Source organism: Bufo bufo, chromosome 2 (genome assembly GCF_905171765.1).
Source record: "Bufo bufo chromosome 2, aBufBuf1.1, whole genome shotgun sequence".
NCBI classification, from domain to species: Eukaryota; Metazoa; Chordata; class Amphibia; order Anura; family Bufonidae; genus Bufo; species Bufo bufo.
In genome coordinates, this window is record NC_053390.1 from 353,912,233 (window position 1) to 353,929,316 (window position 17,084).

Genomic DNA, 17,084 nt, shown 5'->3' on the forward strand with positions numbered 1-17,084 from the left:
CAGTCGCCATCACACACAGCAGGGGGACCGCACGGCATGGGGGCAGCATTGAGGGGCTAGCATTGAGTGAGTCACGGCCAGCATTGAGGGGGCAGGAGGAATGTATGGGGAGGGGGCGGACAGCGGCAGGCGGACACAAGGGGGGGCTTGAAGGGGCACACATGGGGGGCACAGATCGGGGAGGGCACGAGGACACATTACCTGATTTCAGGCTCTGATCTGCAGAGCGCAGATCAGAGCCTGAAACCGGCATTTTTTCACTGCCGCGATCCGATTAGTTAGTCTGCAGAGACTAACTAATCGGATCGATTGTCGGCAAGGGGCCACTCTGATTGGTCCCTTGCCGGCATTACTGAACTGTATGCTGTCCGTGACAGCAGCAGGACAGGGGCAGAAGCTTTAATCCAAGCGCTTTGCAGCGCTTGGATTAAAGAGCTCGCTTGACGTCTATATACGTGGTAGCTGCACGGGGTATGTGCAGCTATCATGTATATATACAGATTGCGGTCGGGAAGGGGTTAAGTACTATTTTATGAGGGATCACTATCTGTCTTAAAGGGAATCTGTCACCGGCGACTTCCCGGTCCAGACACATATCTGTAGTTCACCTGATTAAAACACAGTTTTCCTTTGTTGATATGAGGCCCTGTTTCTGAGTTATGATACTTTTTCTTAATATGTAAATTAGGCCTTTGCCTTTGACGCAATGAGGGTGTCACCATTGCTCTTGGTGCACCCAAAACTTTGCTCTACTTACCACAGTTCAGTTGAATACAGGTCTGACATGGAGCAGAGTTTGCACTGATGGGATTCCACATTTGCATTAATACAGATGATTCAAGCAGCAAAGTAGGCGGGAGGGACTTAGTGGGGAGATAGTCCTCAAGGCACCTACACTCACCTAAAGAATTATTAGGAACACCATACTAATACAGTGTTGGACCCCCTTTTGCCTTCAGAACTGCCTTAATGCTATGTGGCATTGATTCAACAAGGTGCTGATAGCCTTCTTTAGAAATGTTGGCCCATATTGATAGGATAGCATCTTGCAGTTGATGGAGATTTGAGGGATGCACATCCAGGGCACGAAGCTCCCGTTCCACCACATCCCAAAGATGCTCTATTGGGTTGAGATCTGGTGACTGTGGGGGCCATTTTAGTACAGTGAACTCATTGTCATGTTCAAGAAACCAATTTGAAATGATTCGAGCTTTGTAACATGGTGCATTATCCTGCTGGAAGTAGCCATCAGAGGATGGATACATGTTCTCATTCTGTTTACACAAAATTCGGACTCTACCATTTGAATGTCTCAACAGAAATCGAGACTCATCAGACCAGGCAACATTTTTCCAGTCTTCAACAGTCCAATTTTGGTGAGCTCGTGCAAATTGTAGCCTCTGTTTCCTATTTGTAGTGGAGATGAGTGGTACCCGTGGGGTCTTCTGCTGTTGTAGCCCATCCGCCTCAAGGTTGTGCGTGTTGTGGCTTCAAAAATGCTTTGCTGCATACCTCGGTTGTAACGAGTGGTTATTTCAGTCAACGTTGCTCTTCTATCAGCTTGAATCAGTCGGCCCATTCTCCTCTGACCTCTAGCATCCACAAGGCATTTTTGCCCACAGGACTGCCGCATACTGGATGTTTTTCCCTTTTCACACCATTCTTTGTAAACCCTAGAAATGGTTGTGCGTGAAAATCCCAGTAACTGAGCAGATTGTGAAATACTCAGACCGGCCCGTCTGGCACCAACAACCATGCCACGCTCAAAATTGCTTAAATCACCTTTCTTTCCCATTCTGACATTCAGTTTGGAGTTCAGGAGATTGTCTTGACCAGGACCACACCCCTAAATGCATTGAAGCAACTGCCATGTGATTGGTTGACTAGATAATTGCATTAATGAGAAATAGAACAGGTGTTCCTAATAATTCTTTAGGTGAGTGTATGTCGTCTTTAGTCGAATTGCAACTTGGACCAAGGGATGAATGATTGTAATAAGGAACTTTCATCCCCCTTTCATGGTGCATCGGGCCGTGTGAAAAGCCCTTTTAAAATAAGCGCTGATTAACTTGAACCCCTGGGTATGGGATAACTTGAAATTACCTGAATAGTCCTTTAATTGTATCAGTGCACCACAATTTCACATGATATTTTGTGTAACACTATGGGATGTCACCTGCTCCTTGGAGTTTTCTCCCACACATATCACACAACAGTCCATATGCTGCCAAGGTTTTTTTTCCTCTAACTAGCGAATAGGACAGTAAGGTTACATCTGACAAGTGAATTGCTACAAGTCGCAATTCACTCACTTATTGCTTTATTAAAAAATACGGAGAATTGCAACTTGTAGTGAGAACGGCTTCACTCCACCTTTCCGATCTTTATAGGTTTGAAGAAGCAAGATGCCCAGCAACGAAGAGTCATTTAACAAGGTCCGGAGCCCTTCAGCGGGCAATGGAAAGAAGACTCCACGTTTGCCTAAGTGTGCCCGCTGCAGGAACCATGGCTATTCTTCTCCTCTGAAGGGTCACAAGCGTTTCTGTATGTGGAGAGATTGCCAGTGCAAGAAATGCAGTCTGATTGCAGAGAGACAACGTGTCATGGCTGCCCAGGTATGTAAAGGGTAATTTGTGTGTGTATATATATATATATATATATATATATATATATATATTTAGTGCTTTTTACTTGCCTTCTGTCTCTCTTTGTTACACAATACACCATTTCTAAGTACTAGCTGTTTCACGGTTTTTAATTTTCACACCGTTACTGACCCAGATTCTGTACTGACTGTGCACCTTGATTTTGTCTTAAATTTTGGTGCAAGAGGGTACAGCTTGACAGGGAATGGGACTAAGGCCTCTTTCACACTTGCGTTGTCCGGATCCGGCGTGTACTCCATTTGCCGGAATTACACGCCGGATCCGGAAAAAACGCAAGTGAACTGAAAGCATTTGAAGACGGATCCGTCTTCAAAATGCGTTCAGTGTTACTATGGCACCCAGGACGCTATTAAAGTCCTGGCTGCCATAGTAGTAGTGGGGAGAGGAGGAGCAGTATACTTACAGTCCGTGCGGCTCCCGGGGCGCTCCAGAATGACGTCAGAGCGCCCCATGCGCATGGATCACATGATCCATGCGATCACGTCATCCATGCGTGTGGGGCTCCCTGACGTCACTCTGGAGCGCCCGGGGAGCCGCACGGACTGTAAGTATACTGCTCCCCCGCTCCCCACTACACTTTACCATGGCAAACAGGACTTTAGCGTCCTGGAAGCCATAGTAACCATTCAGAAAAAGCTAAACGTCGGATCCTTTCAATGGGCATTAATTTCGGATCCGGCCTTGCGGCAAGTGTTCTGGATTTTTGGCCGGAGCAAAAAGCGCAGCATGCTGCGGTATTTTCTCCGGCCAAAAAACGTTCCGTTCCGGAACTGAAGACATCCTGATGCATCCTGAACGGATTTCTCTCCATTCAGAATGCATTAGGATAAAACTGATCAGGATTCTTCCGGCATAGAGCCCCGACGACGGAACTCTATGCGGAAGAAAAGAACGCAAGTGTGAAAGGGCCCTTAGCTGGGAAATGTATGTGGATTACTGGGAAAGAGACCAAAGATGTTCCTTTTTGCGTTAAAATGCCCCAAAATTTGTGGATTTATTTGGGGAAAAAAATTATGGAAACTAAAAGTTGGCAGGCAGTCTGTAGATGTGCCAGATTTATCATACAACCTGGTGTTTTTAACCCTTTAGTTACTGCCAATACACTTTTTTATGGCAGTTACTAATGTGCTTTCAACATGCTATGGCCTCTTGCACACGGGCTTATGTTCTTTCCATGTCCGTTTGTTTTGTTTTTTGCGTATGCAGAACCATTCATTTAAATGGGTCCGCAAAAAAAACCTGAAGGTACTCCGTGTGCATTCCGTTTCCGTATGTCCGTGTTTCCGTTCCGCAAAAAATAGAACATGTCCTATTATTGTCCACATTCCGGACATGGATAGTGATGTTCTATTAGGGGCCATTCCAGCACTGAGGCTCCCATCCCCGATGTTACCAACCCTTTGTGGACTGGAGGTGTGACGTCTCTTCCGTGGGTACATGCAACCCTTCGTTGATGTGTCCCCAAGCAGCACAATACCACTCAGCTGAAATATAGCGCTGCTGAACAGGTGGGTGGCTTTTTTGTTCATGCTAAACACTTTTAGAACCATAACTAAAATTGTTTAGTGGGCAGACAAAATCTTTAATCAGTGTGACGTGTACCTCAAAATGGTGTACGGAAAAATTCAAAAAAACAAGTCACATCGACAGAAAAAAAATAAAATATATGGATCTTGGAATGCAATAATGGAAAAATGAAAAAGAATGTTTAGTCACTAAGGCCCAAAACAGGCTGGTCACTAAGGGGGTTAAAGACTCTCTGTCTTGAAGTCTACCCTGTCTAACTAATATAGGCCATTCTATTAATTGAATTTCCAGGTAGCTTTGAGAAGGCAGCAGGCTCAAGAAGAGGAACTGGGAATAAGCCATCCAATCCCTCTACCGAGCGCAGCAGAATTGCTTGTGAAGCGGGAACATGTCAGCAACAATTCCTGCCCACTGCTGGAAAATAATTGTGCTCAGGCAACAAGTGTGACTATTGCACTAGCATCGACCAGCTCTACAGGTAAGCCTATGTCAAAGCAGCAACTAGAGCGAGACAAGGTACTTGTCTAAACATACTGTTAGCCTATAGATATACCTACTGAAATGAAAATGTGTTCTGATTATGATATTTATATCTAGCAATCATACAGTATGTAAGCAGAACAGAGAGATGATGTTACATACTCAGTCCAAAGTGCAGCACTTAAGCGCTAAAGACGCTAAAACCACAGGACAAAGTTTATTTCTAATGATACGTCCCTCTGACTGTAAATAGACCCTTAACCCCTTAACCTCTTGGGGACACAGGGCGTACAGTTACGCCCTGATGTCCCGGTGTCTGGTGACCCGATAACCTGGAATAGGATGGTGATAATACACCACCAATCACCATCCTTAGATTCTGAAAGGTGATGGTGACATCACCTCTCAGGATCACTTCCTATTGGCTGCACGGGCGGGTTGACTTACCCCAGCTCTGCTCTCCTCCTCCATTCTGCGTCCTGGAGCCGTGGAGAGAGGAGCCTCGTCGATCTCTGTGCCCAGCACCCCTCATCTGCCCAGCACCCCCCATCTGAGCCACCACAGGTACCTAGGGACAGCTTAGATTAGGCAGGGAGAGTTTAGGGGGAAAAAAACGTTTTTTATCTTTTTCTGCATTATCCTGTGTGACCATAGACCCCCCAGGGGTCGCAAGCGGTTTTTTTTTTTTTTTTGTGCGTAAGCTGACTGTGGCCGGCACTCTTAGCGGCCACTGTTAGCGCATCGCCCACCCCACCGCTGATCAGCGAGTTATTTTTTTTGTTATTTTTTTTTTTTCTGTTAAGTTTAGGGATAATTGTACGCGAACACCCATCCCCTCACACACACGCACACTAAATAAAGTTTTCCACACACACACAGACACACACACACACTTCCCTATGGCCCGCCAGACATTCTCGGCCGAGGAGGCATACGCTCTGCTTGCCTCCGACTCCCAGAGCCCCAGTGAGGACGAGGATGACCCCACTTTCCTCTTGTCATCCGCGTCCTCCTCATCATCTAGTGATGATGATGAGCCCCCAAGGCGACAGAGACACCGACAGGCGGAGCAAGGGGACCCCCATGCCAGGGAACCTGTGGCCCACACTAGTATGAGCCGCCCTGGGGCTCGTACTAGTTTTCCGGTCCACCATATAGGTCCACCTGAGCCCCCTACCGGTGAACTTGCATGGTGTACCCCAGAAGATTTTGAGCCCGTGATTCCTGACTTTGTTGGCCAACCAGGAATCCAGATTCCCACAGTGGGCTTCACTGAATATGACTATTTTAGTTTTTTTTTCAGTGACCACTTTGTGAATCTGATGGTGGAGCAAACTTGTACGCCCAACAGTTCATTGCTCAACACCCGGGCTCCTTTTTGGCTAGGTCCGGTGGCTGGACTCTGGTCAGTGCAGCCGAGATGAGGAAGTTTTGGGGCCTCGTGCTGCACATGGGCCTAGTCAAAAAAAACAGTGTCAGGCTGTACTGGAGTGGGGATGTCCTCCCAGGTGTGGTCCCCCATACTGGAAAGAAGGGACGTTCCCAAAAAAAAGTGGAGTGTGTCACAGGAGGGGATACGGACACCACCACTCAGTGTGACATGTGCCCCGATCATCCGGGCCTCTGCATTGACGGTTGCTTCAGGGAGTACCACACTTCCATGGAGTACTAAATTTTAATTCTATTTAGCCACAGACAATCGCCCAGAAAATAATAAAAAAAATAACTATAGCTCTCCGACTTTGGAGACACTAAAACAAAATGATAAGATATTTTGTAAAACTAAAATAAATAAATATTAGGTATTGCCGCGTCCGTAAGAATCTGCTCTATAAAAATACCCCATGACCTAACCCCTCAGATGAACACAGTAAAAAAATTAAAATAAAAATTGTGTAAAAAAAGCAATTTTTTTGTCACCTTACATCACAAAAAGTGGAATAGTAAGCGATCAAAAAGTCATATGCACCCCAAAATAGTGCCAATAAAACTGTCCTCTCATCCCGCAAAAAATGAGCCCCTACCTAAGACAAACGGCAGGGTGCACAAGGAAAGGAGGGCCATATGGTTTTTGGAAGGCAGATTTAGCTGGACTGGTTTATTTACACCATGTCCCATTTGAAGCCCCCCCTGATGCACCCCTAGAGTTGAAACTCCATAAAAGTGACCCCATCTAAGAAACTACACCCCTCAAGGTATTCAAAACTGATTTTACAAACTTTGTTAACCCTTTAGGTGTTCCTAAAGGTTGGCAAATGGAGATGAAATTATTGAATTTCTATTTTTTGTAACCTTGCCTCACAAATGTAATATAGAGCAACAAAAAATCATGTACCCTAAAAATAGTCCCAACAAAACTGCCATCTTATCCCGTAGTTTCCAAAATGGGATCACTTTTATGGAGTTTCTACTCTAGGGGTGCATCAGGGGGGCTTCAAATGGGACATAGTGTAAATAAACCAGTCCAGCAAAATCTGCCTTCCAAAAACCACATGGCGCTCCTTTCCTTCTACGCCCTGCCGTGTGCCCGTACAGTAGTTTACGACCACATATGGGGTGTTTCTATAAACTACAGAATCAGGACAATAAATATTGAGTTTTGTTTGGCTGTTAACCCTTGCTTTGTTACTTGAAATAATGAATTAAAATAGAAAATTTGCCCAAAAATTGAAATTTGCAATTTTAAATTTTTTTTTTGGTAAATTTGGTATTTTTTCAAAATATTTTATGAATTTTTTTTTACTCCATTTTACCAGTGTCATGAAGTACAATATGTGGCAAAAAAACAATCTCAGAATGGCCTGGATAAGGAAAAGCGTTTTAAAGTTATTCACACATAAAGTGACACTGGTCAGATTTGCAAAAAATGGTCTTGTCCTTAAGGTGAAAATGAGCCCGATCCTCAAGGGGTTAAGGACGAGCTCCTTACAAACGATGCAACAAACCAAGTGTGCATTCCGCCGAACATGTATGGAGCTCTGATGGCGCATACACTAAAGCTGTGCCCGCCTGATCAGTACAGGGGCCTGGCTTTTACTGACAGCTGGGCCCTTAAAGGGGTTATCCAAGATTTATAATGCCCCCCATATGCCCAAGCCCCTCACAGAGGTTGTACTTCCCTCGCTCCCCGGCATCCGCCTTGCTTCTCATACTGGCATGGCCGCCTCTGCATCTCCCCGTCGCGCAGATGAAAACATCCGGCGCGGGGTGGGGGGAGGCTGGAGAGCCAATAGTAGGCCGCAATGGGAACGAGCCTCCCTAGCATCACCCATGGGAAAGAGGTAAGTACAACTTCTGTGAGGGGCCCGGGCATATGGGGGGAATTATAGATCTTGGATAACCCCTTTAGTGTATCCCCCGTCATCTCTGAAAACGCTGATGCCAACAGATTAACCCCTTAGATACTGAGGTCAATGCTGAACACGGCATCTAAGTGGTATACAGAGAGAGGGAGCTCACTCCCTAATTCCATTTGCTCCTCTTGATGCGATCACAGGGTGCCAATGGTTGCCATACCACCTGGAAGCCTTAGGCCTTATTTACACCGTCAGTGTTCAGTCAGTGATTTTCATCAGTGATTTTTAGCCAAAACCAGGTGCAGTTCTAAACACAGAACAGGTGCAAATCCTTCCCTTATACCTTATGTGTAGCCGCCACTCCTGGTTTTGGCTCACAATCACTGATGGAAATCACGGACCAAACACTGACTGTGTGAATAAGGCCTCCGGGCCTGCCATATATGGAAGCCTATGAGGCCCTGCCCCTAGACTGGGTCTCATAGGCAACTGTCATTGTAAAACTGACAGGTTCAATGCAGTACAGCATGTACTGTACTACATTGAAACAGGGATTACAGCTTCAAAGGTTGATAGCATACATAAGTTCTAAGCATACAAAAAGTTGCCATTGGAAAAACCAGATTTTCTAATATTTCTGCTCCTAGAATTGGCCAAAAAAATGTCACAAATTGCAACTAGGGTTTCTGCAATGTTTTTTACTTGAAAAAGTGACAGGCTTTGTGGAAAGGAGTTTTGGCTTCATGGTGGTTTGAAAGTAAGCCAACCAATAATTGGTAATGAGTTAAACAAAAGTGTCTATCCCTGCACCACATTTATCATCCAGCCTGAGCGCCTGTGATAAATCTGGTCCAGACAGCCTGTCTGAGTTTACGCCATCCACAGGCTTATAAAATCTGCTCCACTATATGGCGAAATTGCCTTAAAAACAGCTGCAATAAGTGCCGATTAGGCTAGGCCTACACTGAGACTTTTTGTGTAAAGGAATACATTGAGTTGTATGGAATATTGTGTACTGCTGATGTCAATGTCAAAAAGTTTTAGAGGGGAATCTATCTATTTTATTTTTTATTTTTTCACTTTCAGATTTTTATTAAGTTTTTCACTACAGATAAACACATAAGAGCATTCACTTAAGATGTCATCAGAACAGAAAAATGACTCAAGGAGAGAACATTTGGCATCCTTGAAGTTTGTACATTATTTTCATATGCAATAAACGATTAGTATTTGTTAACAGAAAACAGAACATAGTGATCCTCAAAGAGAAAGCGAGATTAACTATATGCCCTATAGCATAAAAGCCAGAAGGCTAAATCAATAGTCGTGCCTTGACAGAGCCACTCCCCAAACCCCCCTTCCCCCTCCATTCATGTTTCAAAAAAGTACCTGGATCATTATCAAGCTGTTGGTAAAATATTGGACGCGTAAGAAGACGTGCACCATAGCTCTCATCTAAACGCCCGGGAGCGCTCCTGATGTGAACCTGCATATATACATTCATGCTGCATATATTAGTTAATTCTGAGATATTCAGGATGACAGGCAGTTTCCATGAGGTAGCAATAAGCTTTTGTGCCGCCGTTAGGACCCCTGCCACCACTCAGCAATAGGTGTGCGGAAGGTCTCCCATCCCGATAGAAAGAATAGCCAGTGACGACTGTTGATTGAAGTTTAAGGATTTCCTTCCAAAGAGGAGATATAATGGGGCAATGCCACCACATGTGGGTCGGGGTACCCCTCTCTCCACAGGCCCGCCAGCAGTAGGGGCTATATGTAGGATCCATATGTTCTACATGGGCTGGGGTTAGGTACCACCGGAGTTGGATTTTCCAATTTTGCTCAGCTTGATTGATACAACTGGAGCCGGTCACTGGCCATTGAAAGGCATCTCTCCATTCTCCAATCGTCCATTCACAGCCTAACTCCTCTTCCCACTTCACCATAAAACCAAATTTCCTGTCCAGAGCAGGACCTAGGGCTTGATATGCAGTAGAGAGGCCCTTCCTTGGGCTCCTCTGACTACTAAAAAAAAGTCTATCGGAATGTTCCTAGATGGCTGATTGAGAGGTATCTTAACGCTTCTAAGCATATGTCTGATTTGTAAGTATTGGTAAAAACATCAGTTGGGTAACTGGTAGGACTAATGCAGTACCTCAAAGGCTTTGATATTGGAGTTCTCAAATAGCTGACCTAGGTGTAGTAGGCCTGCCTTTTCCCAGGCTTCAATGGCAAGATCTGGAATAACGTACCGTATTTTTCGCTTTATAAGACGCACCTGATGATAAGACGCACCTAGATTTTTGAGGAGGAAAATAAGAAAAAATATATTTGAACCAAAAGGTGTGCTTTTGCTGGGTTTTGAACTAATGGTGGTCTGTGGATGACGCACTGTTATGGGGGGACCTGTGGATGACGCACTGTTATGGGGGGACCTGTGGATGACGCACTGTTATGGGGGACCTGTGGATGACACTGTTATGGGGGGATCTGTGGATGACGCACTGTTATGGGGGGACCTGTGGATGATGCACTGTTATGGGGGGACCTGTGGATGACACTTATGGGGGGACCTGTGGATGACACTGTTATGGGGGGACCTGTGGATGACGCAGTTATGGGGGGACCTGTGGATGACGCATTGTTATGAGGGGGATGTGTGGATGATACACTACTATGGGGGATGTAGCATCATATATAGCATCTTATGTAATGGGGGTCACTATTCACACAGGGACAATATACTGTGACACATATGATACTGTGACCAGCATAAGATCATCTTATGCTGGTCACAGTATCATATGTGTCACAGTATATTGTCCCTGTGCGAATAGTGACCCCCATTACACCTCAGGGCACACAGTAGACTTTATATGTAAAATCTTTTAAATGCTCTGCTTTCTTCTAGACCAGTACTCACTATAAAAGCAGCACGTGACGTCACTCACTCAGTCAGTCACGCTCCTGCCAGCTTCATTAATGAAGTGGGAGGAGCATGACCGAATGAGTGACGTCACGCGCCGGCTGGACCGCTGCTTTCATAGTGAGTACTGGTATAGAAGAAAGCAGATTGTAATGAAGCAGTTTTCATATGTAAAGTCTATAATCTTCAAGCAGTATCTCTGCTTTTAACTAGGGCAATCCTCTGTAGTGCAACTCACTATGAAAGCGGCAGGCAGGGCGGCAGCGTAACCTCGCGATATTCACTCATTCACGCTCCTCCCACTTCATTCATGAAGGAAGTGGGAGGAGTGTGAATGAGTGAGCATCGCAAGGTTACGCTGCCGCCCTGCCTGCCGCTTTCATAGTGAGTTGCACTACAGAGGATTGCCCTAGTTAAAAGCAGAGATACTGCTTGAAGATTATAGACTTTACATATGAAAATTGCCGTGAGCAGGGTCCGATGTATTACAGTACAGTGACTGCATCGGGCCCCGCCGCGAGTGTTGCCAGCCTCCGTCCCCTCCTCCTACCCCTCTGATACATTGCGGCTTGCGATGTATCAGCGTCACCAAAGTAAACCTGGCAGTGTTCGCTTTATAAGACGCACTGCCATTTTCCCCCCACTTTTGGGGGGAAAAAAGTGCGTCTTATAAAGCGAAAAATACAGTACATAAGTGCAACTAGAGGAATTTCTGAGCTGGTAGTAGGGTTGAGCGATATACCGGTATCACGATATACCGCGGTATTAAAAAAACGGCGATATGGCGATATCGCCGTTTTGTAAATACCGCGGTATTTCGTGACGTCATAGGAGCGGTCATGTACGCTGACCGCTTCTAAATCTGCGGCCGCCCGCCCCAGCATGAACCGATACGGGACATTTGCAGAGTACTTCTACTCGTGCAAATGTCCCCGATACCTGCTGGCCGCTTGCGGCGGCGCTCTTAGCAGTTCGGCCGGCGTGGGGGAGGGAAGGAATTCTGTCACTCGCATTTCCTGCACCCGACCTCTGAGAGGACGCTGTGATCCGCGCAATTAACCCCTCAGGTGATCACAGCGTCCTCTCAGAGGTCGGGTGCCGGGAATGTGGGCAGTGCCCCCCTCCTCCCTCCCTCCCCAGTATTAATCATTGAGGCCACAGGGTCGTCCCCCCATCATTGGTGGCAGTGGGCCCCCCCTCCTCTCTCCCTCCCCAGTATTAATCATTGGAGGCCACAGGGTCGTCGTCCTCCTCCTCCCCCCATCATTGGTGGCAGTTTGCAGTTCCTATCGGAGTCCCAGCAGTGTAATGCTGGGGCTCCGATCGGTTACCATGGTAGCCAGGACGCTACTGAAGCCCTGGCTGCCATGGTATGTTAGTGAGCAGCATTATACTCACGTGCGTCGTGGCCGCCGGGCGCTCCTTCTTCTCATAGGTCTGTGCGGCGCATTGCTAATGCTATAAGCCTTAGCAATGCGCCGCACAGACAGAAGAAGGAGCGACTGGCAGCCACGACGCACGTGAGTATAATGCTGCTCACTAACATACCATGGCAGCCAGGGCTTCAGTAGCGTCCTGGCTACCATGGTAACCGATCGGAGCCCCAGCATTACACTGCTGGGACTCCGATCGGAACTGCAAACTGGCACCAATGATGGGGGGAGGAGGAGGACGACGACCCTGTGGCCTCCAATGATTAATACTGGGGAGGGAGAGAGGAGGGGGGGCCCACTGCCACCAATGATGGGGGGACGACCCTGTGGCCTCCAATGATTAATACTGGGGAGGGAGGGAGGAGGGGGGCACTGCCCACATCCACCAATGATGGGGGGACGACCCTGTGGCCTCCAATGATTAATTCTGGGGAGGGAGGAGGGGGGGCCGACTGCCACCGATGATCGGGGGGGAAGACCCTGTGGCTTCCAATGATTAATACTGGGGAAGGAGGGGGGGCCCACTGCCACCAATGATGGGGGGATGACCCTGTGGCCTCCAATGATTAATACTGGGGAGGGGGGGGGCCCACTGCCACCAATGATGGGAGGGGGACCCTGTGGCCACTGCCACCAATGATTAATACTGGGGGGGGGGTGCACTGCCCACTGCCACCAATGATGGGGGGGGGGGAGACCCGGTGGCGACTGCCAGCAATGATTAATACTGGGGGGAAGGGGCACTGCCACCAATGATTAATACTAGGGGGGGGGGGGTTACCAGAGGGGGCTGATAAGAGGGAGAGGCTGGGGGGGGGGCTGATCAGAGGCTGGGGAACTGCCCGTCTGCCCCCATACAGTATAACGTCTCCTTGTGGCTGCCCCCCATACAGTATAACGTCTCCTTGTGGCTGCCCCTATACAGTGTAACGTTTCCTTGTGGCTGCCCCCATACAGTATAACGTCTCCTTGTAGCTGCCCCCATACAGTGTAACGTCTCCTTGTGGCTGCCCCCATACAGTGTAACGTCTCCTTGTGGCTGCCCCCATACAGTATAACGTCTCCTTGTGGCTGCCCCCATACAGTGTAACGTCTCCTTGTGGCTGCCCCCATACAGTGTAACGTCTCATTGTGGCTGCCCGGCTGCCCCCATACAGTATAACGTCTCCTTGTGGCTGCCCGGTTGCCCCCATATGGTGTAACGTCTCCTTGTGGCTGCCCCCATACAGTGTAACGTCTCCTTGTGGCTGCCCGGCTGCCCCCATACAGTATAACGTCTCCTTGTGGCTGCCCCCATACAGTATAACGTCTCCTTGTGGCTGCCCCATACAGTGTACATCTCCTTGTGGCTGCCCCATACAGTGTACATCTCCTTGTGGCTGCCCCCATACAGTATAACGTCTCCTTGTGGCTGCCCCCATACAGTGTACATCACCTTGTGGCTGCCCCCATACAGTATAACGTCTCCTTGTGGCTGCCCCATACAGTGTAACGTCTCCTTGTGCCCCCCCCCCCCCCCATACAGTGTAACGTCTTCTTGTTGCCCCCCATACAGTGTAACGTCTTCTTGTTGCCCCCCATACAGTGTAACGTCTCCTTGTGGCTACCCCATACAGTATAACGTCTCCTTGTGGCTGCCCCCATACAGTATAATGTCTCCTTGTGGCCCCAAGTGTTTTTTTCTTCTAAATGGGCATTTATCGCGATATATATCGTTAACGCGATAAATTTCTTAATATCGTTATCGTGGGAATATTTTTGATATCGTCCAACCCTAGCTGGTAGGGGAAAATAGGTTTGTATCTCTTTTATATAATGATGCCAAGTTCACACCGCCGCTTACATGGTCAAGAGAGAGGGGCCCCCCCTGAATCGGCGCTAGGGAGTGGGCAGCTAGGAGTCGTTGAAGAGAGCTTGTAGTTGCAAATGCAGATTCCACCTCAAGCCACTTATGATTCGAGGAGGGAGATCACCACTCTCTAGTCTGATGTAAAAGATTAGCCCTGTAGTAGCGCAGAAGATCTGAAACCCCCAGTCCAGAGTCTCACAGACGTGGATATAGAGTGTGGCGGTCCACCCTAGGAGACTTGTTTCCCCAAATAAATTTGAGGAGATCCACCTATAAAGAGCAGATCCGCTTAAGCATCATCCACATAAAGGCCAAACGTGTATGAAAGGGCACAGATCGGGATTCCAGTAACGATTGGGTCTGCCTGTATCCTTGCTGCCAGGGGTTCCATCACCAGGGCAAACACTAGCAGTGAGAGCCGGCAACCCTGCAGAGTGCCATTTGATATATTGAAACATTTAGAATATAATCCTGACGCCAAAACCTGCGAGGATGGAGTGGTATAAAGGTTCATTATAGCAGTCAGTATGGGACCCGAAAACCGAAACTGGCACAACACTGCTGCCAGAAACCTCCAGTGCACTCTATCAAATGTTTTTTTTTAGCATCTAGCGAGACAAAAATCGTAGGTGCACCAGAGGACTCCGATAACTGTAGTAAATCTATCATCCTCCTTGTCCCATCTCTGCATTGGCGTCCCGGGATAAACAACCTGGTCTGGGGAGACCAGTTGGGGAAGCAGAGGTTGGATCCTCAAAGCTAGCAGTTTGGAGAATAATTTAATATCATTGTTAAGTAACGAGATGGGACGGATGTTAGATGGGACATCCTGAGTCTTCCCTGGTTTGGGGATGGTAGTGATTATGGCGCCTAACTATTCTTTGGGAATACTATTGGGAAGGAGAAAAGCGTTGAAAGACGGGTAAGAAAGGGAAATAATTCTGCCTTAGAGGTTTTATAGTAATCCCCAGAGAAGCCATCTGGGTCCGGAGCTTTATGTGGTTTTAGAGTCTTTATAGCCGATTCTATTGCCGTTTCCGAAAAAGAGTTATTAATAGAGGAAAGGTCTTGAGGGGACAATGTCGGGAGATAGAGTCCAGGAAGTCAGAAATTAATTGTGGTGTGGCATCACTTTTAGATTATATAAAGAACTATAATAGTCCGCAAACGCATCAGCAATAGCTATCGGATGTGTGGTAATCGCACCATCTCTCTGTCGCATCGATTCAATTCGCAAAACGATAGAACGCTTCTTGAGTCTTCGGGCCAACATAGCTCCTGCTCTGTCGGCCAAGTGATATAGCTTTGCTTTAGAGTGGACTAGGGCCTGTTCATATTTACACAGGAGCAAGGAACGCAATTAGAACCGTAATTCAGTAAGTTGTTTGGAGAGCGTATTAGAGGGGGAGGATTTATATTGTGCTTGCATGACAGCCAATCAGGACAATAAGTCCTGCATCTGCGTCTCTCTCTACTTCTTAAGTCTTGAAGCAGATTGAATAAACAGATCTCTCATGTAGCTCCTTATTCGTGTTAGACAAGGAACGATAGCGTTCATCATGACGCAACAAATAAGAGTTAACGTGTAACTGCCATTTCACTACCAAAAATGAGATTCCTAACATACAGTATGTAATGCTGATGGGAAGATATTCATGATGCTTTATTTTTCAGTTAAGTTTACCTTTCTAATGTCTGTATTGAGCCCTTAGCAACCCTATTTCTCTGTGCCTCTATTTCAGCATTTTCCTAAGATGGCCTCTGCTGCACTTCCTGTGATGTTTGCCATGTCCTTGAGGCCATCCTGTATTTCCCTCACTTCCCATAACCACTTGCTCTAACATGAACTAGCAGGATCAATCAGAATGCAGATAACTTCCCCCACTACCCCAGAGCAGTGTGTATCCTCTCACATACAGCTAACCAAGCCCTGCAATTACATGAAGTCAGTAAGCATTTGTTTTAGCCTCTTAATAGTCACATTAAAAGGTTTTTTAGGAACCATTTTGACGGCATATATAGTGTAATAAATAATTTTTATTATTTTATTTTTAGGGTGAAAGATAAAAAAAACAGCAATTACATTATTTTGTGGATTTTTTTTTTACTGCGTTCACTGTGTGGTAAAATTAACGTAATTTTATTATTTGGGTCACTACACTGATGATAATGTCACATTTCTCCTCCTGTCAGCTCTGCAGCTGCTCCCTCATTCTCCACACTGACAAGGAGGAGGGGGGGGAGGGTTTGCTTTAGCTGCTCATTTCTCTGGTTTGATACCAGCTAGAGATATGGGCTTTGTATTGTTTAAAAGCTGACATTCCAAGCTTTCAGACAATACCAGAATGACAATATGTTCAGTACGGGGGAAGATATCACTGATAGAAATCGGGATGCTGTGAATGCAGCTGAAAGTAAAAGCAGGTTTTACCCGCGATTATTCCCGACTTGATTTCTAACAGTGATTTCTCCTCTGTTGCTTGGACTTTAGCTGTCATTCTGTCTGGTATTGTATGAAAGCCTGGAATGTCAGCTTTCAAGACCAGTTGCATGTTTCTAGCTGCTATCATTCAGGAGTAAGCAGCATGTAAAGCAGCCTTCCCCCCCACTTTCTGCCCGAGCCCCGGCACTCAGGGCTGTGCTCCTCCTCCCAGTGCTCTCCCCGTCTCTTGTTTATGTCAGAGAGAAGACGGCTGCACATAACAACGCTTTGAGAAGATGCCTACTCAATGTGAAAGTGACACGTGTCTGGATGTTATTATGAGGTAACACTGAAAAAGATTAAAAGCATTTATATTATACAGCAGTGTGTACTATACCATTAGTTTATAAAAATTAAAACAGCAGTTACACTTTAAGGCTCCAGAGGGGTGGGTTGGGGTCAGGGTAATTGTCTTGCAGATGTAA

General features: G+C 46.7%; 1 protein-coding gene across 1 annotated transcript in view; it reads left to right on the top strand.

Moving 5' to 3' along the window:
• Positions 1 to 2,405: 2,405 nt before the first annotated feature.
• The window catches only part of DMRT1 (doublesex and mab-3 related transcription factor 1), a 206,365-nt gene continuing 191,686 nt past the window's right edge, over positions 2,406 to 17,084 (top strand). The window contains exons 1-2 of the mRNA XM_040420321.1: positions 2,406 to 2,615; positions 4,485 to 4,671. Of these exons, the coding sequence (XP_040276255.1) occupies positions 2,406 to 2,615; positions 4,485 to 4,671 (397 nt within the window). The remainder of the gene's footprint in view (positions 2,616 to 4,484; positions 4,672 to 17,084) is intronic.